This window comes from Sus scrofa, chromosome 8 (assembly GCF_000003025.6).
Source record: "Sus scrofa isolate TJ Tabasco breed Duroc chromosome 8, Sscrofa11.1, whole genome shotgun sequence".
NCBI classification, from domain to species: Eukaryota; Metazoa; Chordata; class Mammalia; order Artiodactyla; family Suidae; genus Sus; species Sus scrofa.
In genome coordinates this window covers 132,567,102-132,594,564 of record NC_010450.4, presented here as the reverse complement: position 1 = coordinate 132,594,564, position 27,463 = coordinate 132,567,102, and the positions used below count along the sequence as shown (strand labels likewise).

The following is a 27,463-nucleotide window of genomic DNA, read 5'->3' as shown; positions in this document are numbered from 1 at the left end:
CCATCCATGTTGCTAAAAATGCTGGTATTTCGTTCTTTTTAATGGCTGAGTAATATTCCATTGTGTATATGTACCACATCTTCTGGATCCACTCCTCTGTCGATGGACATTTAGGTTGTTTCCACGTTTTGGCTATTGCAAATAGTGCTGCAATGAACATCGGAACTTCTATGTTTTTTAATTAAATAATGGGTAACGTGGAAACATACAAGACCATTACAGGCGTAATATGATTTCAAAAGAAAATAAGAATAATGAACCATGTTCAACTCTTTTTGAAAATAATAACAGCTCTTACTTTTGATAAGAGGACTGGCAGAGGCAGCAGAGAAGGGGCAGTGATGTCAGGCATCTTCTTTACACTCTATTTGGTATTAACATACGAAAAGTGACAGAGGAATAGTTTCTTTTCTTCTCTTACATATATTGCTCACATAATTTAGAAAGTAATATGTATGTATATATTGAACTCTATTTGTGTTTAGAGTTAGAAAAGCAAGTTCAAAATGTTACAGTCATTTCTTAAGGTTTTTTCAAGTGACATTTTCAACCTAATATACTGTGTTGGTTATGATATTTCCATCTAGCATTTTAATATTTGGATTAGGGCAAACATCTCACCTCTTGTTTATTTTACCCAATTTATGTCCGTCTCAATCTCCAGGCTCTCTATAACCTTTCGATATGCTCAGTAGATTCGGTTGGGTCTCAATTGTCTCACAACATGAGGGATTTCAGAAGGCAAGGCTTGAGAACGCCTGAGGATTAGCACTGTTATTTTTCGTATCACTTTCCTCTTGGATGAACATGTTTGGGGAACTTCTCCCTTTCCTCCACTGGAAAGCAGACTTCAGCTAGCTCGGCCGGGAGCTACCAATGAGAGAAAGGGACTGGGAAATGCCAACTGGCTGCAACAGTCAGAGTTCAAACTCCAGGACAAGGCTCTAAATGTAGAAAATCCAGTTTGGAGCAGTGAGGCAAAATCAAGATGTGGTAACAGGCTGGGATTAAACTAAACGGGAGTGTGCAGATATAAATCCTGAGAAACTGCTTCAAGAAAATGCCATCCAGCATGTCACTGGACTTTACAGGTCAGTGGCTTGATAGGAATAGTTCGAAATGAAGAGAACAGCCACTCTGCTAATTTATCTTATGGTGCAAACAAGGCAGTAAAAAGTTGCAGTCACCGACCATATGCATAGATAATAAAATAGGCACATTTCTCATTTACAGTGGATGCCGTGTTGCAATGCCCAGCTTCCACCTTCAGAACGGAGCCACTCATTCTCCAGCTACTGGGAGTTTTGCCTGCTGAGAGCACAACAGCTGAGTTCCTGGCCAAGAAGGACCACTGTGAAAGGAAGCTGTTTGCCCAATGTTACACCCTTTCCCAATGAATCAGCTTGCACCCCCCACCACCTGCCAACACACACACCCTTTGTCCTAACTTGAGACATCTCTGTATGGTATCCCAACTTCACAGCCATCCATAGAATCAGCTGAAGCCTCTGCTGCCACCACACTGCAGTTGGGCTTCAGCTCTGCCCAAGCTGTTTCCCCACTTCCTTCCACCTGTCTTCCTAAAAGCATCTCCCCAACAAATCAACCTTGGCTCAGAATATGTTTCCCAGGAATTCAACCTAGAAAAGTTGATACCAGGAATGGTTCAGGAAGCCAATCTTAAAATGGGAATTTGGACCTGGATAACCTGTCCGAAAAGGATGATCCCATCACTAATAATAAGCTAGTGCAGAACAAGCAGTATAACTTTCACAGGTGGCGACCATGGATGGAAAGCACTAGCAGGTGCTGTATCTCAGACACTGGCAAGGTTGATGGGACATCATAATTAAAAGTCCTAGGAGTAAGGGAATGCCAAAAGGGTGCAAGAGCCAAGCTGAAAAAGCTCCCAATGGCCAGATGTGAAACAAGCAACAAAATAAATAATCTAATATTGGATTATAACACAAAATATAAAAACTATTTGAGTCCATACGGATATAAATACATTATTAAATAAATAAATAGGAAAGAAGAATCTCTCTATGTAAATGTCCCAAATAACTTATGTTGATATTCCCCCATCTAGGAAATTAAACTTAACTTCCACTCTACCATCTCACTCCCTATTTTCCTCCAACAGGACAAGCACCCTTAGTGAATTATACCCAGAAAGTACAGAGGAAGAGGGAGGAAAAAAATAACTTTACAGTGGAGAGAACTGGCCAACACTACCTCAAAGAAGTGATGGAGATTAAGTCATTCGTGAGAAGTCATGTGGACTGCATACGCCTTTTATACAGTGTGACAGGAATCGCACTTCAACTTTGTGATCTTCTCCCAAGAGCCTCTGACTCCTGTCTAACCATGAGAGAAGCACTGGACAAACCCAAATTGAAGACATTCTGGAGAAAAAAAAAAAAACAAAACTTGACCAGCATACCTCAAAAATATCAAGGACTGAGGATAAGGCAAGTCTAAGAAACTAGTCATAAACCAGTGACGTCTAGGAAAACACAATGACTAAACATGACAAATACATCATGGTGATGTAAACTGCTGACAAACAGAGTGAACTGAGTCAGAGGGCTACAGGAATTCTCTGAGCTATCTCTGCAGCCATTCTGTAAATCTAAAACGCTTCTAAAATAAAATGTTTGCGGAATTTTTAAAAAAGTACTATGGAATCATAAGACTAACACTAGGGAGTATCAGTGCATCTGAGAAAAACACTGAAAAGCTGAGAGTGATCACTCATCGGGCAACAGAAGTCAGAGGACCACCTTCCCAGCATATAAAAGGATTCTCATTTCCTACAGCTAGAGGACAAAAAAGGGAAGGATCAGACTTAGGAATTAATCAGAAGCGTAATCCAACGCCTGGTACAGAGTAAATGATCACTAACTGTTATGCTCAACTCTTATGTTTCTTTTTGAGATATAGAGTTATGTTAGAGAGCAAAGGTAATTTTCACTAAAAATACAGAATAATAATAGGTATTATTATTTAGAAAAAGCTGCAAGAGAATCTGTCCTACATATTTAGTGACAGTTGATGATACAGAACATCAATGACAGTCCATTGCTACACGTGGATAATGAGACACTATTATTTCTCACAAAGGACTTGCATTTATTTCAGATAAATTTAAAGAATTTGTAGACAGTTCACTTTATCTGAACTATCCCATGAGCCAAGTTTAAAAGACAGGGTAGAAAAGACAGAGGAATTTAGCCAAAAATCACTCCAAATTCAACTACATGAGCCCATCCTTGTTAGTAACTCAGTGGAGATACTTTGAGGCTTGCCTTAACTACACTCATTCAGAAAAAAAATGGGTATTACATGTATAAACCTGATATGCATGTTGCTCTGTTCACTCATTCTTATCTACCAATTTTAGTGCAAGATTTACACTTTTTAGAACTGTGATTCTAAACTAATACGCCTCCCTAACACCACCATTAGGACCAGGGGTCTTAATATCCAAAGTAGCCAATAAGAATGAAGCTCACATAATATCACCCTGTTAATAAGTTACCAGGAATCTCCTTCAAGAGTGACCTGACAAGAGATGAACCATTAGGAAAATCCCCCCCCTATCATTTAAGTTTTTGCCCTGGCTCTTCCCTCTTCCTGGAACTCTCTTCCTATGTCTTCACACAATTCCCTCTTTCTCCTTATTCAGATCTTTCCTTCAAGAACTGCAACTCCACTCTCCCCAATACACTTCCCACCTTACCCTTATATACTTTCCTCTCTTGTGCAAATATAAAGCTAAATGAAATTACATTTTAATTTGTTTAATTATTCATTGTCTCACCACCAGGAAGTATCCCCAACATCTAGAAGGAAAATTAGCACATCATATATAATTATTTTTGAATGAATGAATTTGATCAATTTCCTGAGAACACATTAGAAGAATAAGGGGCAATAATCACTGCTCTCTGGTCTCATCCTCTAAGATTAAGTTACTTTCAGTTAAACAGAGAGCCACAAAAATGAGAACCCTCTTTAGGTTTAAAAATAATGGAAGACAGGAGTTCCCGTCATGGCTCAGTGGTTAACAAATCTGACTAGGAACCATGAGGTTAAGGGTTCGATCCCTGGCCTTGCTCAGTGGGTTAAGGATCCGGCGTTGCCGTGAGCTGTGATGTAGGTTGCAGACGTGGCTTAGAAGCCACGTTGCTGTGGCTGTGATGTAGGCCGGTGGCTACAGCTCCGATTCAACCCCTAGCCTGGGAACCTACATATGCCGCAGGTGCGGCCCTAGAAAAAGACAAAAAAATTAAAAAAAAAAAATAATGGAAAACAGAAGAATGAGAGTTGTTACCTAAATTCTGGGAATATCTTAATATACTTGCTTCTCTGGGTTCTCTTGGTTATTGTAAGAAAATGAAGAACAAGAGAAATTATCAGTTCAGTAATTTTTACTTCATTGAAAGCTTTTATTAAAGTGGGATAATTTTTCTTCTTGCTTTACTGACATCTTAGCAGAATTCAAGGGTATGCTAAAGAATTTCTTTCATTAGGAAGAAATTTTCAAATGGAAACTTTTATCTGTACTTTTGATTTACTAGAAGAGAATATTTCAGACTATATATGGGTTTTTTTTTTTCAGACTTCTAGATATTCAGAGTTCCAAGTCTGAGAAATACCATTCAATTTACATTCTGCAAAACACAACCTAGGATCCTTTTTGTAATGCCTTGGATACAAATGGAATGAGGACAGCTGCATTCCATTCCATCGGGAAGCATGAGGCCTCCAGTTTTGCTGTTCTTTTTCTCAAGATTTCTTTGGTTATCCAGAATCTTTGTTGCTCCATATGAGTGCCAGGATTGTCTTTTCTGGACAGCTGTTATTTTAACAGATTAATTCAATATTCAAATGGCAATTTGTATGTTAAAATTTTTCATTCATTATGCAATGAACAAATATTTATTGGGTTGTATCTCTGTGCCAATCCTTGTGCTGAGCACTGAGGATGAGCAGTTAAGTCTAACCTGGTTGTGTACTTTGCAGAGCTCTAGGTTAACATAAGCCAATCTATAAGAATCTACATGGTAATAAAACTACTTTTAAGTAAAAATATATCATGATTTTATGGTGCAATACCCTTTGAAAAGTACTTTAACTCAACTTATTAGTTTTTAGTTGCTGGGTTCCATAAGTTGAAGAGAAGCTATCCTTCAATAAGATTCAAATTTCCACTGATTCCTCATACCAAGAAATGCAAAGACATATAGTATATAAATGCATGAGTTTATTTTTATTCTATTTAGAATTAGTTCCCATGATTTTTATGTGCATTCCAAGGAGAAATAATGTCTTTCCCACTGAAATGTTCCTTCTCGTCTTCTTAGAAGACCAAATACAGCTTCCAGGTTTAGTAGGTTTAACTACAGCATTAAAAAGCCATTTAGGACGAATTAATAAAGAAAATTCAGCACTCAAAAATCATGCCCTAATCAAGCAAAGTATGTGCCTTTGCCTGTTGCCTAAGCAAAGACTAAGGCTTCATAAGGTGGTACAGCTCACATTTGTAGCTTTGGCAGACCAGTAAGAAAAACCCTTCACTGTGTAAGGAATCCCAACATAGGCGGGAATCAGGGTCCAGCCTTCTCCTACTAAAGTGGAAAGAGGAAGAATATCCCTTTCTCTGCCTTCTGTACAACAGAATGTGGTCAATGACCTAAGCACAGCCAGCCAGATGTGACTGCCCAAGACTTCTCCATCTTGAGGAAGTAATTTAAAACTATAGGTCAGGTGGAGATGACTGCTTGGCAGCAATGGGTAATGGGAGTGGGCAGCAGTAGCAAGTAACCAGAGGCATCAGAGTCCAAAATCATTTCTTTCTTTGGGCTCTTGCCTATGCTTATCACCCTTGGTTCTTGACTGGTCCTCCGATCATTCGTCCAGAAGATCTATGAACTACCTAATGCCCTCTAAATTCCTTTCTGCTTAACCTAACAAGAGCAAGACTTCGCAGAGCAGAGATTGTGCAGAACAAAAGCTATGTGGTACCCAGGAAAGGTACAACCAGATCCAACACAAAGACTTTCCCAGGTCAAGGGTTAAAAATTATCAATGGCTCCTTAATAGGGCGGAACTGGAGATTACTAGCAGAACCCGTTACTTCCTTGTTATTCAACTATATGTTGATCTCATTAGGAAAATGGTTTGATATTCTCAACAAATTTTGTCATTATTTTCATAATATCCTGAGTTAAAGATGACTGTTAGGTGTTTTTTCACACACATGTATCTGGACTGGATAATTAAAATCAGCAATATAGTATCCAGATGAATAAAACTAGTAAAGCATACAAAAAGATATTCTTTAGTTGCCCTGAGAAAATTTTAATCCAAAATAAAGTAGATAGGCCTGATACTAAGGACTGTTAGACTAAGCTACACATACATGGAAATATGCAGCTGCAAAGTGCAAACAATAAAATTGCCCTCGAAATGCATTTCAGCACGAACCCATCAGTTAAAGACAACAACGTTAGCCTGACCAGGCAAAGCAAATCTAATATATCTATACCCCGTTTATCTTAAGCCACATTTAATCCTTTTCTATTTTGCTTTTTATTTGTTAAAATCTGTATGTCAGTGAATTCGTTTGATAAAATAAAAGTATTTCCAATTAAGTTTCAAATAACCACTACTAGTATACATATTATGTCAATTTTGAAATACTTTAAAAAATCAAATGGATTAAGTATTCCCAAATGTGGGGAAAACACATAAGCAAACACAATTTTTTAAAGTAAACCAACTGTACAAATAGATTTTACATCATTGACTTATTATAATTCCGTTAAAAAAAAAAGGTTTAACCGATATGACATAGTATTTGCTTGTAGATCCAGACAATTATTTAAAAGCGAGCAGTGCATATGCATGTGTATTTGTAGTAGGTCCAATTGTGTATGCGCTCCTGAATGACAGACGTTGGCCCTTGGGCCCATAGCCCCAACCGTCTAAGCAGCCAAACTATGTGCCTTCTGAGCCACCCTCCACCACCACGGCTGATTGGACTGGGCTGACCCAGGACAGAGAGCTACATAAAATCTCCTGTGTTCTGGCTCACAGCTGTGATCTGAGTCAACTCCAGATTTTTTCTTGAAAATTTGGAATTGGGAAATTAAGAGATGATATAGGTTACGTGAAGGAATAAGTTGTGTTTTAAAATGAGGCTACAGAAGAAGAAAGCACATGCTACTATAACAATATATTTCAGTTATCACCAAAATTGAGTAACTGCTAAATTTTACTGAATGCTTATCCTATGTGCCCCAAACTATGCTAACTATAATGCATTATCTCCTTCACTTCTCACAATAACCCTGAGATAGGTACTCCTTTTAGTCACAATATACAGATCAGAAGTCAAAGAGAAGGTAAGTAACTGTCCAAAGGCACATATTTGTGTCAAACTAGAATTCAACCTCGACAATTGAATCCATATTCTTTATTATTAGCTGCTGCACAATACTTCAAATTATATGAGAAAATGGAAACTAAGAAACCATTAAGAATCAACTATAATAAAAAAAATTTTTTAAAGAAACCTGAAAAGAGAATCTAACGTAAGAATCTGACATATTTAGTCCCTTGAAGACTGACTATATATAACACACATCCCGGCTTCGGGCTCATATGAGATTTCTATATCCTTAATAACATGTGCAAATAAACATAATTAACAAATGTGCTTCTAGAAGCTCAACAAATTGCTTTACCTATGATTCCTTCTGACCTGTCTTAATGTATTTAAATTTGAACAAGCACCCCCAAAAGTACTTTCCATGAATTACCTTCTGAAAAATCACCACAGTAGTCTGTGTTTGAGGGATACCATGATTCTGAAATTGAAATCAAGTTTATAATTACCAAAATTACAGTTAACTATTTTTATTTATCACAGAGGCAAAAAGTACTTTGTATCAAGGAACTCAGTTACAAGTATTTATTCAGTAGCTGTTATTGCATTGTTCTAGGTACTGGGGATACAGCAATATACTAAACAACAACAAGAACTCCTGCCTTCATCGAATTTATATCCTATGTGTACAAGACAATTTAAAATAATAAATTCAATGTGATATAATACAAGATCCATGCCAATAGACAACTTCTAGGAGAATGATGCCAAACCACACCTTGAAACTAGAAGGCCAGAGCTGGCCAAGTTCATCCCCGTAATTGAAAAAGAGAACACTCATGAGAATTCTCACTAAATGGCCCCCTGGCTGAGTTTTACATTTGACCTTTTAATAACTATTTACATATTGTGGTCATAGATAAGCCATAAATTATAATGACTGTCCAAAATGAGAAGCTCATTTGCTCATGCCCATTCCGGTTGACTAACTTCCTAGATGAATTCTATATGAGAACACAATAAGATTCAGATGGGATTCACGATTCTGAACTGGACTTATTTTATACAGTAGTAATTAAAGTCTGCAAGGCTAATAATAGACCTAGTAAATCAGTATTATTAAATTTCTATATCAGATAACATAAAACTTAAGGATTAAAAAAAGAGAGCAAGATAGGTTTTTAACACAAATAAAAGCATTTACATAAAAATGATACACCCAACATTTCCTCATAAACAAGCATAGCTCAAATACTGAGACAGGTCACTCAAATATACATGCAGCTCTTTCCTACGCTCTTGTAATACAGAGTCTGATTCCATTGTTTATGTGTTTTGTTGTTGTTTTCTCTTTTGGCCACCCTGTGGCAAATGGAGTTCCCTGGTCAGGGATCAGATCCTAGCTGCAGTTGTGACCTGCAGTGATCTTTGATCGAACCTGCACCCCAGCACACCCAAGACACCGCTGATCCTGTTGCACCACAGCATGAACTCACATTTTGGATGTTCTGATGTTGATGACAGTTTTTCAGCAACCCCCTCTCCCCCCGTCTCCTGCCCCACATCTGGGAAAGCTGGTAAGAAAGCTCAGATGCTCCCCTCTTGGTGATATCAAAACACTCAAGCTCTGACCCATGCACACAGAGACTCTCATCCAAGCCCCACTCCGAACCATAACAAAATCCCAGCTCATTCTCCTTTCCCTGCTCTCTCAACCCATCTTTGAGCTGCTTAGAAATCTGTCTGCTCCCCCAAGATGGCCACATTACATGAGTGATAAGCCTTTTCATACCTTTTTGGATCAAGTGATGTATATGCCATGGCAACAAAAACAACAAACAAACAAAAAACTTCATACCTGAAGCAAAAATTGGCTGGGGGCTCTCATCTCTCCTCTTCAGGGTGACCATAACAGCTGACACAGCAAACACGTCTAGATGATAACCACCACCCGGGGGGTTTTTCTCTCTTGCTTTGGCTTGCTAACTAGCCTTGCTGCCTGCTGGCTAAACTGTGCTTTGGGCTGTGCTACTCCGTGCTGCAACTGCCAAGTCCTCTCTCAAGCTCTGTTATGGATTTAACTAACCTACATCAGAAGTTGCACTATTTGACATTTAGGACAGGATATGGACTTGGAGCCCTCCCTCAAAGGGCCATAGTCTGTGTCTTGACCTGGACCCATCTGCAAGTCACATGTCTTCATTCCTACATATACTGCTACTGACATTGGGCCCAGGGTGTGGGGCTCAGTGAGGCCCTGGCCCTTTCTGCACAGTGCTTAGGAGAAAGACCGATATCCTTTGCAACATGAAGAGCTGGGTGACCTCTTGGGTGGAGGAAAGCCGTTACTATGCAGCATGCCTAGGCCACACTCTTGAAAGGAGATGGCTAAAACCAGGATACTATAAACTGCCTTTGCTAATGCTCCTGCCTATTCCTCTGCCAACAACAAAGCTCTTTACCCTTAGGATTACAGAAAAAACACCTATGCCCCCCCCTCCATGACACAGCCAAGGAGTTAACTCAAACCCAGCATCAACTGGTTTCCTTAAACCATATAAAGCAATCATTGACTTGGAGGAGAACCTAATCTTTAAGGTACTCATTTGAGGCGTCTGAAAGAAGAAATATGAGTGGCATGGAGCGGACCTTCTTCCCACTGAGGTATATCCAATGGCAACACCAACAACAAACAAATAAAAAACTGATATAGGAGATGGAAACAAAACCTGAAACAGAGGTCTAACGTTTGACTAACTGGGAACCCAAGTTTTACTAAAAGAATTTACACAGCAAAAAGATAAAAGGAAACTGATTGACTTTCATGGCACTATGATGTAGGTTTTGAATTAACTTTAAAATATATTGAAATGCACTGATTGCCAAACTTTCATGACTTCAATCAATTCTGGACTCAGATTACAGTTAAACTAGGGGATCCTACTAAATTTAAACAAAGCACTTTCTTCAGTCATAAAAGATTTGCAAAATATGAAACAGAAGTATCTGTGTTCACCTTAAACACCAGAACTACTACTGCCTTGCCTAAATTTCCCATTGCCACAGTGTCCACTGCCCTAAAATATCCTATAGTGCCATGGATACGCTGACCAAAAGAGTATTAAAGTAAAATTAAGTCTTCCATACATGCAATTAACTTGGGAAAAAGGGACTCCATGGAACTTCCCCTTTAAGGATTGTTAAAAACCTATTTAGAAAAAGGGTGATAATGGCCACTGTACCTCTATTAACAGCCAAATTTGGCCTTTTCTTAAACCTAGAAGAATGAATGGCATCTCACAGTAGATTACTGTAACCGGAACACTGTGGTTAGGTGAGGTCTCTGAACTCAATATTATTAAAACGATTGACTCCATCCAATCGGCCTTTGGTATACATTTTGCTGTTACAGATTTGGTTAATGAGTTCTTTTCATTCCTATTTCAACAGCCTCTCAGGCACAGTTTTCCGTTTGCCTTCACCTTTGAAGGACACAATACATCCTCACCTGGCTACCCATGGTTGAGTCCTTCAAAGCCTTGCCATCACACACGATTTTCGCAGCAAGGTCTAAACTTCATCCAGCTTCCTCCAGGACCAAGCATTACATCGCACTGTGACATCTTCCTCCAAGGAGAGTCAGCTGACACACTTAGTCAAGTGCAAACATTCACAAACAAGCTCACAGCAGAGGGATGGGCATTGCCCCAGACATAGTATGGAACCCGCCCCCTCGGTAAATTCCAGAAAATGACTCGGTAAGACAAGGATCACTCCATCCCTGACACTATCAAGAAGTAGTTGCTAACCCTCAGCATTCACAGTGTTAAAACAAACCCAGCATTTTCAGGCCTTTCTGGATTCAGAAGGCAACATATTCCTTGCTGACAAATTTTACTAAAGCCTATTTATGTTGCTACTTACAAATCAGCCCACCTTGAATGGGACCTTCTATAACAAAAGGCTCTAGAGTCTGTCCAAATTGCAAAACAAAAGGCTCTCCCACTACTGCCCCCTGCCTCCTTGAGCCTTCTTCACTGTAAAGGCTTTAGAAACTTTCTTCATGTTTCCTGGAATCTCTGAACATCAATTGCCCATTTATGAACTGTGATGCAAGAAAATTCCCTCCTCAGTCCCACACAATCAGAAGGGCATTTGCTGGATGCATTCTGCACTCTCCTGAAAAGAGAAGCTTTCACGGAGCTCGAGACAAAGATCCTGTCTTGGGTCATGGAAACACACTTTGCAAGGTCAGCATGGCCGCTGCAGCCTCCTTCCTACAGGACAGAGTCAAACCCCCACCCCTGGCAAATCCCACCTGCAGGAGAAGTGGCCTCCCCTAGTCCAACCTCTCCCCTCCCCCTTTCCACTTCTGCCCCACTTCTTGGAAAACTGATAGGAAAGCCTCGGATGCTCCCTGCGTTCCACCAGCAGGACCTGCCAATCACACAAGCCCTGCACCCTTCATAAACAAACTCTCGCCCTGGCCCCACCCTTAACCATAATAAAATCCTAAGCCAGCTCTTTTCCCTGCTTTCTCAGGCCGTCTTGGACCTGCTTAGGAACATGCCCTGCTCTCCCCAAAAGCTCCACTATATTAGCAATAATAAGTCTTTTCATACCTTCTTGGTGCACACATGGCACCATTAGTTTCAAGATCCAAACCAAATGTGGGGCGGGTATTCACCCTCCCTCTGCAGGGGGAGCACGACACCCCTCTACATCAAAGAGTTAAACACACCACAGTGTTTATTTTAAATCTTTTTGAGCTATGCCTTAGTTACCATTCTTTAATACTCAAAATTCCATATGTGGGAGTCAGATCCATATCTCAGTTCTGACGATCTGAGGACATTCACAAGGAAACTTCTCCAAGGTTTTCATGCAACAAACATTTACTGAACACATACTACAGGCCTGGAATTCTTCTGTACACTAAGGACACAACGGAGCTTCCAAAGTAATGAGAAAAACAGGTATTAACCAAGACCATCTCAAGAAATGGCAATTTTCAGCCACGAAAAGTTCCAGGGGAGAAAAGTATATTTTGCTATGTGGGCCTATCTATTCCAACGGGATCCATCCTAGACAGACTGGAAGATTACAGAACTGATAGAGGGGCCAAAAGCTGAAGAGTGAGTAGAAGTGAACACCATAGAAGGGAATTGAGAATTCCCGGCAGGACACGCCTAAGACAGAGGGAGCTCGGAGCGAGGTGAGGACTGGAAGCCGGAGCAATCGATGCCATTGAATGGCTTCAGGGTAAGCGTGACATGGTCGGATTTGCTTTTTCAAATGACTGCCCTGGGTGAGTACGAAGGACGAATTGAAGAAGGCTGAGTAGTTGAGTGTCGAGTGTCAATAACCCATTATCGGGACTATCGATTTAAATTACGACATATGTACGTCTTCCCTTTTTTCACTCCCCAAACTTCGAAGAACAGTCACCACATAGGACTGTATTTACCTCGGTTTGGATTTTCTCCCCAGGTTAGGAAATAAGCTCAAAGAACCTCGTCTTCTGAAATGAAAGTTTTAGAAAATTACCCCAAATTAATCAGATTCACCATTTATAGAAATAATATCTTAAATACAATTATCTGTTGCAATGAAAATTAAACCTCATTTAGTTTGCAGTCATATAAAGTTTATAGACAGCAGATGTTTCGCTGGCCTGAAGACACCTTATCTATCTGTTCCCAATTAGTGTGGAAATTCAACTGCTAAAGAACTGAATACCATAGAGGGGAAAAAAGTTTCAATACTCACGTAAGAATCTAAATAGTTTAATATATTTGGTTTTCTGTGCAGAAAGTCAATAGCAGGACTGAGACTGCTGTCCTTAAAAAGGCCTGCTTGAAAGTTTGCCCACTGGCTGGAGTTTGGAAACTTGGATTTGAGGCATGTTCCCACCACTGCCAGAACTGATAAGAATGTAAAACTGTACCAAAAAAAATATATTTTATGATGAACACCTGCTTTCCTTCTGAGACTCTCAAATTTTGGCATATACCAGGCAAAAGGGCCTATGTGACTAGACTCCACTAAAAATCCTGGGCAGTGAGTCTTTAGCCAGCTTCCCTGGAGCCACGTTGTCACAGTTTGTTTCTGGAGGAGTGAGGCGTGTCCTCTGAGACCTTGCTGGGAGAGGACTCTGGGAAGCTTGTATCTGTTTTCCTTCAGACTTGACCCCATGCGCCTGTTCCTTTTGCTGACTGTGCTTTGTATCCTCTCACTGTAATAAATCCGAGCTGTGAGCATGACTATATTCTGAGTCCTGGGAGTCCTCCTAGCCGGTCTCCCAACCTGGCAGCAGTCTTGGTGACCCTGACACAGCTTCCATATTGTATCAGTAAAATAATAGGAAAGGGTGAAGAGCATACCATTTAGTCCAATTTTTAAATTCCTACATCTAATTATTATTAATAAAACATAAACATATGTGATTTTCCTCATCATATTTAAAATCAATAGGGAATGTTTCCAGAAGGCACTGTATTCTTGATGCCAAATGATTCAGGCTTCATTGCCAAGTTTCCCTCCTATATATTCTCTATAAATTTTCCACAGATATTTACCCTGCTAGATATATAGACACAAATATAGATCTAGATGAGACATAGGCATATGTATCAAGATACATTTCAAAAGAGAAAAAATAGAGATGGAGTCTTCCCTTTTTATTTTTTCTTTCTTTCATTACAGCTGCACTTGCAGCATATGGAAGTTCCCAGGCCAGGGGTTGAATCAGAGCCTCCGTTGCTGGCCTATACCACAGCCCCAGCAATGTGGATCCAAACCGCATCTGTGACCTATGACACAGCTTGCGGCAATGCTGGACCCTTAACCCACTGAGCAAGGCCAGGGATCAAACCCAAACCCTCACAGAGACATCACTGTGTCCTTAACCTGCTGGGCCGCAACGGGAACTCCCAACAGAGACCTAATGGCAGATTTCTCTGAGAGAAGATCAAGAAAAACCTTTTGATTATGACGGCATAATGCAAGTGGTCCTTGTTATCCCAGTAATTAAATATGGAATTTCATTTTTTAACAGTTAAATATTGTTTTCATTACATAGGGCTTTCTGGCTTTCGCGTGTGCTCACATACTTGATTGTCATTGAGGTGAACTTGCTAGCATGGTTTTAGGACAAAGAATTGAAGTCTGTAGGGGTTCACAGGACACCAAACAGGCAAGCTTCTCAATTGTCACTTGGGTGTCTGAATATCCAGTGTTTACTCGCCACTTAAAGCCCAACTTCACCAGACTTTCAGTGAGAAGTTATATTTCAAGATCACAGTGCATTTTAGGATCCTGAGATGGTGCCAAATATAATGGGGGATAATTAATCTTAAAATAGAAGAAAAACAGTGTATTATTAGTAGTGACAAAAAAGATTGTTTCGGTGTCCGTGATTATAAGGTATTATGCCAGAATTTTACAATATTTTGAAATTTTCTTTATAGGACACAAGTTAATATTGCAAAGAACATCAAACCTTGAATATATTTCCGTCTAATATTTTAATCCAACACTGTGAGTTGCACATGATTTCAACCGGTTTCTGAATGAGCTACCCTACAATGTAAGAATCCAGGAGGCAGCCATCACTTTAGTTTCTCCTCAAGAGCCTCAAAGGTAGCTGCAGAAAATAAGAAATGATAGATGTGCCAGGAGTTTAATTTTCCATTCCACGTTAGGACAATATACTGAAACGTTCTGCAGCCACACTACAAGTTTAACTGAAGACTATTTCCATAGTGAGAATGACTTCCTAAGAGTCTGACACGGCTGTCCCTGAATATTTACCAATCCCACATCAAGGGATTGTAGGTCCTGCACGTGAGAAACGTACACTCCCAAGGTTCCGTGAATCCAATGTACCTGGCTTTACTTGGTACCATGGACTTGATGGATCACTTTATCCGATTTCTTAAAAAACCATTTTATGTCCAACGATAACACTTTGTGGATGCCGCAATGTGTCTTGTCATTCGTGGTGACGTGAAGCCTGCGATAACCAGCGATGAGAAGGGGGCTTTCTCACACTGTTCTTCACACACGTGTTCTCCGGGGGGTGGGGGCAAAATGTAAATATCTTTTTTGCAGAAGATTAAAAACTATTTGAAAAAAAGCCATATAGGTAATACTATTCTCAGGCCTTTAAGACTATTTTTTCATCTGTCAGCAAAATCGATTGCAAAATAGGGTTTGTCCTACAAGATGTTTAGATCAGCCTTGGGGATTGCGTATGGCCGAACTAAAAATCTTCAGAGGTTCTCAAAGAATGTTATTCTCCCACAGGAGGGAGAAAAGGAAACGTGGAACAATATTGATATGGCTCTTGCTGCCTTCGGCAAGTGTCTCTGGCCATCACAGCGGTTGGCTACCTGCCTCCCTCTGCCGCCCCACTTCCTTCCGGTCCTTGCCTCACGTTCTGTTCTCACAGCTTTAGAGTGCTCCTTATCCCACAGGGTCGTGTTCGGGCTCCTTCCCCTCTCCTCATGCAATTTCTTCTACTGAAAATCTTTCTCCCACATATTTCTACTTTTGAACCTACTTTTACACGTTAAGTTTCACTGAAGATATAAATTCATCGTCGAAGCTCATCAGACCACTCCTGCCAGGTCCAGACCAGGGAAACGGCTGCTCCAGACTGTTGCCAAGACACCACGGGCAGACTTCTGCCCCCCTCTCTGCCTCACAATTGCAGATGCCTGTCACCCTCCATGCAACGGAGCTCTTGAGGAAGGGAACCCTCTTCCTCCTGTTCGCATCCCCAGCAGCTTGCACAGCACCCGGCGCAAGGGGCGGCATCTAGTACATAGACGCTGAGTGAAGGGATGCCAAGCCCCAGGTAAGGTGTGGTTTCAGGCAACCTAACTTTATGTCTTAATCTGAGTCCTTCATGAATTACAATGACTACAAAATACAGGTTAAGTCCACGTTTCAACTATACATATTCAGAAACAAGAATATGCTTAGTTCTAAACATACCCACACTCAAGTATAGTTCTCTAAGACCTCTAAATTTGCTCTTTGAGAGAAACATCAAAAATTTGAATAAACCTTCCACGTATTGATTTTGCAACCTCCATTGTGAGTTTATAAGGTAACTAAAAGTTCCTCCTAACACCCCACTGAACTTCTGGAAAATTTAAACATAAAGATCCCAGTTCAATCCCAACAGGAAAAGCACAATCACATTCCAGGACCCACGAGAAGTTTAACTTCTCCGCATCGACTGCCTACACTCCCGGTTACATCAATGACACACCATCAAAATACTTTCAATGAAATAAAATTTGGTTATCATAAAATAATAAAGTAACCATTATAAAAATACCATGTGGCAGCAATATGCATGCAGCGCCATTAAGCTGAATCCACACTGTGCCCCCACCTGAACTGAGAAGCCCTATTACATTAGTCAGCGTTAATCAAGCTTTAATCACAGAAATTATTTACAAAACTCTGTAAGAATCTGGGCTCTCTTTTCTCTAGCATCTGTCTTTGTGTGTAAATACTATCCACTTTATAGTAGGAGAAACTGTTGTTTTGTTATGAAGGAAATTATTCACATTTTGATGTTCACTAAAAATGCAGGGCAACAACTAGCTTTTCATTGTGGGCCGGACTAAAACATGAAGTATGGAAGAACACTCTTACTTTGTGCCTTCTAAGAAGATAAATACAACTCTTCGGGATTCTATTTTACGAAAAACCACATGCATAATTTTCAGATGAAAATTAGAATGACATGTTCACAGAATAATTCTGAATTGTCAGAACAAAATAATTAGTCATGGTTTGGGAAAGAGTGTGTCTTAGTTCTTATCTTTAAATGATTATAGAAAAACTAAATGAATATAGTTTAATTGATCACAAGACATATTTCCTATTAAGGATTGTATTCTTTTTGACAGGTTATTTGAAATTAAAAAGCATTAATTTATTTTTTCTTTTTTTTTTCTTTCTTTGTCTTTTGTCTTTTCAGGGCCACACCCGAGGCATATGGAGGTTCCCAGGCTAGGAGTCTAATCAGAGCTATAGCTGCCGGCCTACACCACAGCCACAGCAACACCAGATCTGAGCCGCATCTGCGACCTACACCACAGCTCATGGCCATGCCGATCCTTAACCCATGCTGGATCGAACCCGCAACCTCATGGTTCCTAGTTGGATTCGCTTCTGCTGCACCACAACGGGAACTCCCCATTGATTTCTTTTTTAAATGGGAGATTAAGCATGTGAACTGTCAATGTATGGAATTACCATACAATTTTAAACTGTACCACTTCAAAGAAAATAGCACATAAAGAGAGTCTGGCTTGTTCATCTCTAAGAAAATATTCAAGAAGAGTGTGAAGTACCTGTGCCTATAGCCTGATAACCTACTGCCACTCATTTTTAAAACAGACTAGCTCAGATAACCAATAAGGACCTACGGTACAGCCCGGGGAACTATACTCAATATTCTATAATAACCTATAAGGGACAATAATCTGAAACAGAATAGATGCATATGTATAACTGAATCACTTTGCTGTACACCTGAAACTAACACAACACCGTAAATCAACTATACTTCAATTTAAAAAAATAAATATAAAGAAAGAAATAAAAATAGATTATCTCGGAGTTCCTGTCGTGGCGCAGTGGTTAATGAATCCGACTAGGAACCATGAGGTTGCGGGTTCGGTCCCTGCCCTTGCTCAGTGGGTTAACGATCCGGCATTGCCGGTGAGCTGTGGTGTAGGTTGCAGACGCGGCTCGGATCCCACTTTGCTGCGGCTCTGGTGTAGGCCGGCAACTACAGCTCCGATTCGACCCCTAGCCTGGGAACCTCCATATGCCGCAGGAGCGGCCAAAGAAATGGCAAAAAGACAAAAAAAAAAAAAAAAAATAGATTATCTCTACTAATTTTATCTCAGGATTATTTTGTAAATAATCATTCTGCTTACTATGTAAGTGAGGAAACATGAAGACTTTTGAAATTGTTGTTTTATATCACTCTCAGTCGAATACTTAAATATATTGAAATTAGTACATTACTCACACAAGTTCACCTTACTAATTTCCTTACTATAGAAGTAATTTATAAATTATTTCTTTGAAACCACCTTTATTTTTGTGATTTATTCACCTTTATTTTTGTGCAATTTAAATTTCAATAAAACATGACTACTTCAATGATTTTAATCCTAAAATACTGTATAGCATCTAGCCAACATTTTTATCACCTCTAGTTTTATTGGCAATTCTAAAGTCTCTGCACTTTTAAATACTTGCTCAACCTACTTTCTGTTTTATTAATGACCTTTTTATCTACTCACATAGGAATGGCAATTTAACAGCCCAGGAAAAGTGGTTTAAAAGTCTAGAGCGGAGATAAGTAGAAAAGGCATGTTGAAGGAATATCACAATTTTAGTTCCATATGAACATTTTATCAGAAAAGATGAATTGATAAGCTTTAGAATCTTCGACTAAGACCAATGTTAGCAAAATGGAAAAAAAATTCAAAAGTCAAAATGCAAAGAGGGGATTTTTTAATACCCTAATGAATTACCCTAGTTATTAAAATGATTTCTATAGTATGTCTTATAATTGCACTGTAGATACTTAAGATACATATGCATATCATCCCTGAAGAGCTTGTTACCAGCTGTGTAGAAGCAGAGCTGCCAGATAAAATATATGCAATCTTCGAGATGCAGTTACCCTAAAAAGTTACTTGTTGCTTATTTAAAATTCTCATTTAACTGGGCATCCATATTTTCATTTTCTAAATCTTGAAACTTCTGTAGAAGCATAATGAGAGCGATACCAATCATCTTCCCTCACATTTAAAGTGAAGATGCTCTTGATCTTAATGTTACAGGAAGACATATTCTTAGACAGGACGAGCTACGCAACATGCAAGGCCCCGCGTAAAACGCAGACACAAGGCCCTTTCTGAACAATTATTATTTCAGGATGGTAGTGGGAGAGGATTAAGCCAGGTGCCCACGAGAAGTTTAGAATAGCAGACATTAGGTTAGGCAGGAATCAAATGCCCTTAACAGTAGGAACATAAATGGATTCACTTTTAACTGAAACCGGTCTACACCAGGAGTCACGACACTTTGTCTGTAAAGGCCCACATGGTAAATGTTCTAGGCTTTGAGGGCTATGTAGTCTCTGCTGTGACCATTAACTCTGCTATACCTGCACAAATGAGCATAGGCTGGGTTCCAGTAAAACTTTTTTTTCCATGCGGCTGGTGGACCATATTCGACCCAGGGTCTAGAGTTTGCCAACTCTTGGACTATGCTATAAACAGGAGCAATGCCAGTTAGATTTGTGTAGATTCTTCACTAATGTAGCCACCAAGATAGAAATTTGAATTATACTCATTTCCCAGGAGATTAAAACACTTTTGCAAAAATATACAACAGAATTATGTATTTATGTCTTTACACTAAATTCAACCATTTGGCTTAATCATACCCTGCCCCAATCTTCTAGACCCTTTCAAAGTATATGGAATGTATAATGAGAAATGTAATGAATACTCCTTTATCTTCCTCTATTTAATTTTTATTTACTTTCACATACTTTTTTGCTGGTAAAAAAAAAAAAAAATCAAAACTTCAGGTAGTTCCCTGGTGGCCTGGAAGTTAAGGACTCGGCCATGTTACCGCTGTGGCTCAAATCACTGCTATGGTGCAGGTTCGATCACTGGCATGGGAACTTCTGCATGCCTCGTGCGCAGCGTTAATCATGAAACAGGCAGTGTCCCTGTGTAGCAGTGCGTCGAAAGTCATGCCGTTGTGGAACTGATGACCTTCCGGTGGGTCCAGGAGGAGGCTGGGGACGTAGGAGCGAACAGACGGTAAACAAGCACATAAATGGTGAGTTGCCAGAGAACGGTGCTAGAACTCCCCAGATCCTCCCAGTAGGCTACCGGGCGAGGCAGTCTGCACCCGCTGAAGGTGTTGTCACTCTTCCTTGCCTCACCTGCTCCCAGGCACCCGGCCCGGCAGCTCTTCAGAAACCGTAGGCGCACCCCCACCTCACCGCCTCTGGACACGCTCCTCCCTCCACCTGAAAACCCTCTTCTCCCAGATCCCCACCTACCCACCCCTGCCCCGGCTGCCACAGGTCCTGAACGGCACACCCCCAGGGACATACTCCCTGAGCACCTGGTTAAAACGGCTACCAGTCCCAGTACCTGAGTCCATTTCTCGCTTGACTCCGTCCATAGCTCTGTTCTCTGGCAACTCACCATTTATGTGCTTGTTTACCGTCTGTTCGCTCCTGCGTCCCCACAACCTCCTCCTGGACGCACTGGAAGGTCATCAGTTCCACAATGGCATGACTTTCGACTCACTGCTACACAGGGACACTGCCTGTCGGAGAGCAGCCACTCAATAAGCATTTGTTTCATGATTAGCGCTGGAGCTCATGGAAGAAGACCGAGTAGGAGCACTGATTTAAGAGCCACATAAGCACATCCACAGTGCCACACAGGTACACACTTTTCTACATGTTTTTATAACTCTTAGGTTACAACTAATGAAGCACAAATCTAAGGGAGAAAGTCTGTGTGTAAAATTTTTAAGTACTTAAAACACTTAGACAATGCCAACCATTTTGTGCTTCTTAATAATTTGTGAAATTATAACACATCCACACAAAATCATTTTTAATGAATAATAACATGAAATCAGAGAATACACTAAATGGTGCATAACCTCTGCAACAAAGATTACAGGAAAAGTAAAATTTCTTGCCACTGAAATACCTACAATTTCCAAAATAGATTTTTAAATATAACACTTCTCATCAACACTTACTTGATCTTATGTCTCTGTTTAACTATGCATCAAACAAAAAGCCAGTTCTAGGGGTCCAATTCGCAACAGTTCTTAATAGCATCTTTCAGCAAGAATCAGTGAAGTGCCAGCTGAGAAACAACCCTAATAAAAACAGTGTCCTGTAGAAACTGTAAAGTGGCCTGTGATGCTTCCAGTCAACATTGGGGAGGGACGACGAGGGACACGGAGTGTGTGTGCATTTCGTGATTCCTGGAGACATGGTGGTAAGGCAATAAAAGGTCAGCACCCAATGTAAAGGCAGCTCTGAGAGGGACACTCAAAGGGCTGAGCTCCTTAGTGTCCCAGCCTTTTCCATTTTGAATCACATACTGGGACCTCCAGCCTGAGAAATCTTCTTTTTAAACTTAACACTGGGAGATTTGGAAAGCTCTAGATTGCTTCCTGATGCTTGAATACTGACACAGTATTTTCTACATAACATTTTCTAATATCTAATATTTAGGAGTTTTATCCACTAGGTGCCTAGATGTGCATTTTTCCTCCTTACTATCATTACCATTGCTTTCTCCAGGAAATCTACCTGACATCCTATATGTCATTATATACATCTAAAATTTAAGTTAGTATTTTCAAACAATTTCCTGAAAAAATACGACTTAAATAATTTATATCCAGTAGCCTGCATAGCCTATGTCTTCTTTATGATAACTTTTCCTTTTTTATTTTATTTTTTAAGACTTTTATTTTTTCCATGATGGTTGATTTACAGTGTTCTGGCAATTTCTACTGTACAGCAAAGTGACCCAGTATACACATATACATTCTTTTTCTCACATTATCCTCCATCATGTTCCATTGCAAATGACTAGATATAGTTCCCTGTGCTATATAGCAGGATCTCATTGCTTATCCATTCCAAATGCAATAGTTTGCATCTATTTACCCCAAACTCCCAATCCATCCCACTCCCTCCCCCTCAGCAAACACAAGTCTGTTCTCCAGGTCCATATGTTTCTTTTCTGTAGAAAGCTTCATTTATGCTGCATTTTAGATTCCAGATACAAGTGATATCATATGGAATTTGTCTTTCTCTAAAAAATTAAATACCTAAGAATAAACCTGACCAAGGACGTGATAGATTTATAAGCTGAGAACTATAAAACATTAATCAAGGAAATTAAAGAGGATTCAAAGAAATGGAAAAATATTCCATGCTCCGGGCTTGGAAAAATTAATATCATAAAAATGACCACACTATCTAAAGCAATCTGCAGATTCAATGCAATCCCTATCAAATTACCCATGACATTTTTCACAAAACTAGAACAAACAATCCAAAAATGTATATGGAACTATAAAAGACCCAGAATTGCCAAAGCACTCCTGAGGGGAAAAAAAACAAGCAGAAGGCATAACTCTTCCAGACTTCAGGCAATATTACAAAGCTACAGTAATCAAGACAGTGTGGAACTGGTGCCAAAACAGACATACAGACCAATGGAACAAAATAGAGAACCTAGAAATAAACTCAGACACGTACGGTCAATTAATCTTCAACAAAGGAGGTAAGAACATAAAATGGGAAAAAGACAAGTCTTTTCAGCAAGAATTGCTGGGAAACCTGGACGGCTGCATGCAAAACATCGAAACTAGAACACACCCTCACACCATGTACAAAAATAAACTCAAAATGGCTTAAAGACTTAAACCTAAGACAAGATACCACCAAAGAGAACATAGGCAAAACATTTTCTGATATCAACCTTACAAACGTTTTCTTAGGTCAGTCTCCCCAGGCAACAGAAATAAAAGCAAAAATAAACCAATGGGACCTAATTAAACTGACAAGCTTTTGCACAACAAAGGAAGACATTTAAAAAAAAAAAAAAGACAACCTACAGAATGGGAGAAAATAGTTTCAAACAATGCAACTGACAAGGGCTTGATCTCTAAAATATACAAGCAACTTACATAATTCAACAGCAAAAAACCCATCAACCCAGTTAAAAAATGGGCAAAAGACCTGAATAGACATTTCTTCAAGGAAGATATACAGATGGCCCACAAGCACATGAAAAAAATGCTCAATATCACTAATTATTAGAGAATTGTTAAGCAAAACTACTATGAGGTACCATCTCACACCAGGCAGAATGGCCATCATTAATAAATCTGCAAATAACAAATGCTGGAGGGAGTGTGGAGAAAAGGGAACCTTCCTGCATCATTGGTGGGAATATAAGCTGGTACAGCCACTATGGAGAACAGTATGGAGGTACCTCAGAAAACTAAATACAGAACTACCATATGACCCAGCAATCCCACTCTTGGGCATCTATCCGGACAAAACTTTCCTTGAAAAAGACACATGCACCCGTATGTTCACCGCAGCAGTATTCACAATAGTAAAGACCTGGAAACAACTTAAATGTCCATCGACAGATGAGTGGATTTAGAAGATGTGGTATGTATACACAATGGAATACTTCTCAGCCATAAAAAGAACAAAATAATGCCGTTTGCAGCAACATGGATGGAACTAGAGACTCTCATACTAAATGAATGATGTCAGAAAAAGACAAATACCAAAGCCTATGTCTTTTAATACTGTGTATGCGTAACACTAACTTAAGAGCTCTTTATACAGTTTATAAGCAAGTTGCTTTGAAGACACTGATTTGCTGAGTCAAAATGTATACATGGCTCTATACTACAAATTACAAAACACACACTGGCACAAGTGCAATTCTTAAATAAGAGGACGGTATCTCTAGGTTTAATTACTTAGGACTGTGGGTCTAGCATTCAAGAGGACGTTATATGGACCAATAAAACAATACATGAGTCACGTCTAAATCACTTCTGCAACAAACTGTATAATCTTGGGCAAATTCACTTAATTCCTTGTAGTCTAAATTTCATTTGAAGAATGAAAGGGTAAAGCAGGTGATGTCTAAGAATGTGACTAAGCCCTAAGAATACATTTGTCTAAATCATTTTTAGGTATTTTGCCTATAGTTCACTTATATGCTCATGAGATTGGCAGAATATATACTCTTAGAATAAACAGGCAGATATTCTGTCTTACTTTCCAGACATGGTTAATAGACAGTTAAGCATATACTTTTCTGTGTGATTATCCTTCTATTTAAATTTTTTAACTTTTTATTATAGTTGATTTACAGTGTTCTATCTCCCTTCATTTAAATTTGAAACTCATCATTACATAGTGATAAATATTCAAAAATAAACTTGATAATCCTAAAGTCAAATTCTTAAAGCAAACAAAAATTTCTGTAATGAATATGGTGCCTGCCTACATAAAATCAATTTTCTGCTTTTGCCTTTTTAATACGGCACCAATTTTTGTTAAATAATCAAAAAATGAGATCTAACACTCTAATAGTGCCTCCCCTGTTGCTTAATAATTTACATCTAATAATTCACTAAATGTCACAGTAACTTTATAAAGCACTGTTACCATTCCTAGTAACAAGGAAGAAACTGAGTTAGAATTAGCTTGCTGTAATTCACAGAGCAGGTCAACAGAAGAGGTAGGATTTGAGTGCAGGCAGTGGGGCTGTCTGCGCTCTTAACCATAACACCCTTCCCACACTCAGCCTGCTTGGCTGGGGGAAGTTAATTCCCTACAACTTCAAGCCGGGCCTCCTGACTAGTAAGCCAGTTCCAATCGTCCCAACTATCATACCAATCACTAACTGGCATTCCTTGACAGCCATGATAGCCCCGCCAGTGCACAGCCTAAGTTGGAACAACTGGACAGCAGGGGAGAATGTTTATTCCATGGTGGAAAGTGAAGACTACCCTAGAGCAAGGATGTGTGTCATTGCCAATGCTTCTGGCAGCCACTGGCCAATCATAAAGGAAGCCAGCCTGAGGTCAAAGCCCAGATAAAGGAAGACAGAGGAGCCAAAAGAATCATGAAGCCAGGAAGCTGGAGCCCCCATTTTAAGGTACTCTCAGCCTCATCTGCCTCTGTACTTTCTTTTGTTTGGACAATAAATTCCCTTATCATTTAAGCCAACTTGAATCAAGGTGTCTCTTTCTTATACCTGAAGGCATCTGACAAATATTGGCATAATTAAGCACCTGATATACAAATTCCAAACTGTCTGCATTCACCGATTAATATAACCTGTGTTTTCCCTCTGCCTTTATCCTGAGACCTGTTGCAACACAGCATTTATGTTAATGCCACTGAATCTTACTGCTGAGTCATTCCCTTTCCAGGACACTCATTTACTTGACAGAGATTTATTGAGCACTTACTCTGTCTCGGGCATTGTGAGGTCCTGGTTTAGGGAGATAAATGAGTCACAGCCCATACCCTCACAGAATGAATGTCTAGGAAGAGGGAAAGACATATAAATCAACAAATTACCATAATACATGATGGTATTAGAATACATAAACTCTGTGTGTGTGTGTGTGTGTGTGTGTGTGTGTGTGTGTGTGTGTGTGCTCTGAGAGCATGGAGAATAGAATCTCTAAGACATTTGGAAGCACTTTATGAAGACTTCACAGAAGAGTTAACATTTTTAATTCCTTTTTCTTCCTTGACTAGGAATTTTACAGTAAAGAAGAGGACAAGCAGCATGGAACTACAAAAGTGTTGGGAATGTTTAAGAAGGGCAAAAAGTTCCAAGTGATGATGTGCTCCAAAAAAGTCTTTCTAGTTTTTTATTTCCACACTTCAAGCAGCTTTACTCTTTTCTTCACTCAGCCACTACTGCCCTCTCTTGAGTTAACAGAGCTGAATAAAGGGTCAAGGCTGTGTGTGTCTGGCTTTTCTAGATCTCCTTCTAAACCCAGAGACAAAAAGCTCAAGAGATGAATTTAATTATGATGATGGTATTTGTGGACCCTGACATTGGTAAAACCCTGTCATTACTTTCTTGACAATCATGATTTGTCAGGGATCCATTGAGGCTTTAATAGTTATTCTAAGCTTTTCTTCCACAATTAGTTTTTAAGTGTTCTTTGCAATTTTCTGGTTATTTTAATTACAGTGTTAAATTAATTTACTAAATTTTTCCTATAAAGCCAATTCACAACCTTATATTAGATACAAACTGCATTCTAACCTGGTCAAGAGAACAGAACAAGAGAACTCTTTTCTCAAACTGTCATCTCCAATTGTCACTTAACATTAAACGATATATCTTTACTGAGCACCTACTATATACATGATAAACACTGGGCATTTTATGCAAATGTGGCCTAGAACTAAGTCCATATGGAATGATTAAATAATAAAATCTCACATGGCTGCACCACAGAAGAAATTTCATAGAGCTCATGACTGTATCACGTGACTCTCCTTTCCCACTTAAACTGAGGACTGGGACACAAGATCTCCTTTCATTGCAATGCAGGGCCAACCATAAAGATTCGCTCTCCCAGAGACAGGCAAGAGTGGAGCAGACTGGAGACCTCCCCCGCCAAAAGCAGTGATGCCATTATTGCTAGACTAAAGAGCAGCTGAATTGGTAACATTAAATATTTCAAAGAACAAGCCAGGCATTTCAGTATTGTGATGGTGAAAAGATTAAAAATGCTATCAACAAATAAAGATACTATCGGAAATCTATATTTTGAACGAATTGAGAAAGACTCAGAAGGCTCAGAAATTGTTTTTAAAAGTAGAATTTAGAAGTTCCCGTCGTGGCTCAGTAGTTAAGGAATCCAACTAGGAACCATGAGGTTGCGGGTTCACTGGCCTTGCTCAGTGGATTAAGGATCTGGCATTGCCGTGAGCTGTGGCGTAGGTCACAGATGCGGCTCGGATCTGGTGTTGCTGTGGCTCTGGCATAGGCCAGCGACTACGGCTCTGATTAGACCCCTAGCCTGGGAACCTCCATATGCTGCGGGAGTGGCCCTAGAAAAGGCAAAAAAAAAGACATAAAATAAAATAAATAATTTAGCACAGGCAATTGTGAAACTACCTTGAATCAGCAAACCAAAATAACAAAAGAGAAGGGCTCTAACTAGGTCTAAGAAAATTATCTTGGCCATTTCAACCCCCTGCTTCTTAACAAATCCCTAGTGAGGATAAACTGGTAGCTAAAACCAGAACTTTATTTACCTATACATTACATATATACATACACCTTATGCTTTCAGATACATGTAATGAAACAGTGGATAAATTAGATAGAAATGCATTTTTGTCACTTAAAAAGACATCTGGACGTGGGTGGCGGCTGGTATTGATTTGGTGGC

At 39.6% G+C, this 27,463-nt stretch overlaps 1 protein-coding gene across 13 annotated transcripts in view; it reads right to left on the bottom strand.

Annotated features, from left to right (window-relative positions):
* The window catches only part of MAPK10 (mitogen-activated protein kinase 10), a 305,758-nt gene that overhangs the window by 157,011 nt on the left and 121,284 nt on the right, over positions 1-27,463 (bottom strand). For 3 of the 13 annotated variants that reach the window (XM_003129341.6, XM_021100773.1, XM_021100777.1), the window contains exon 3: positions 2,236-2,405. The exons of 6 other annotated variants lie outside the window; for them this stretch is intronic. Coding sequence is in view for 4 of the 7 variants with exons in the window: in XM_013979062.2 (XP_013834516.2) it covers positions 9,255-9,284 (30 nt within the window). In the remaining 3 variants the exon portion in view is untranslated. Of the gene's footprint in view, positions 1-2,235; positions 2,406-9,254; positions 11,712-27,463 lie in introns of those variants that run through there. 4 more of the 13 variants (XM_021100768.1, XM_013979064.2, XM_013979062.2 and 1 more) reach the window with 3 other exon arrangements.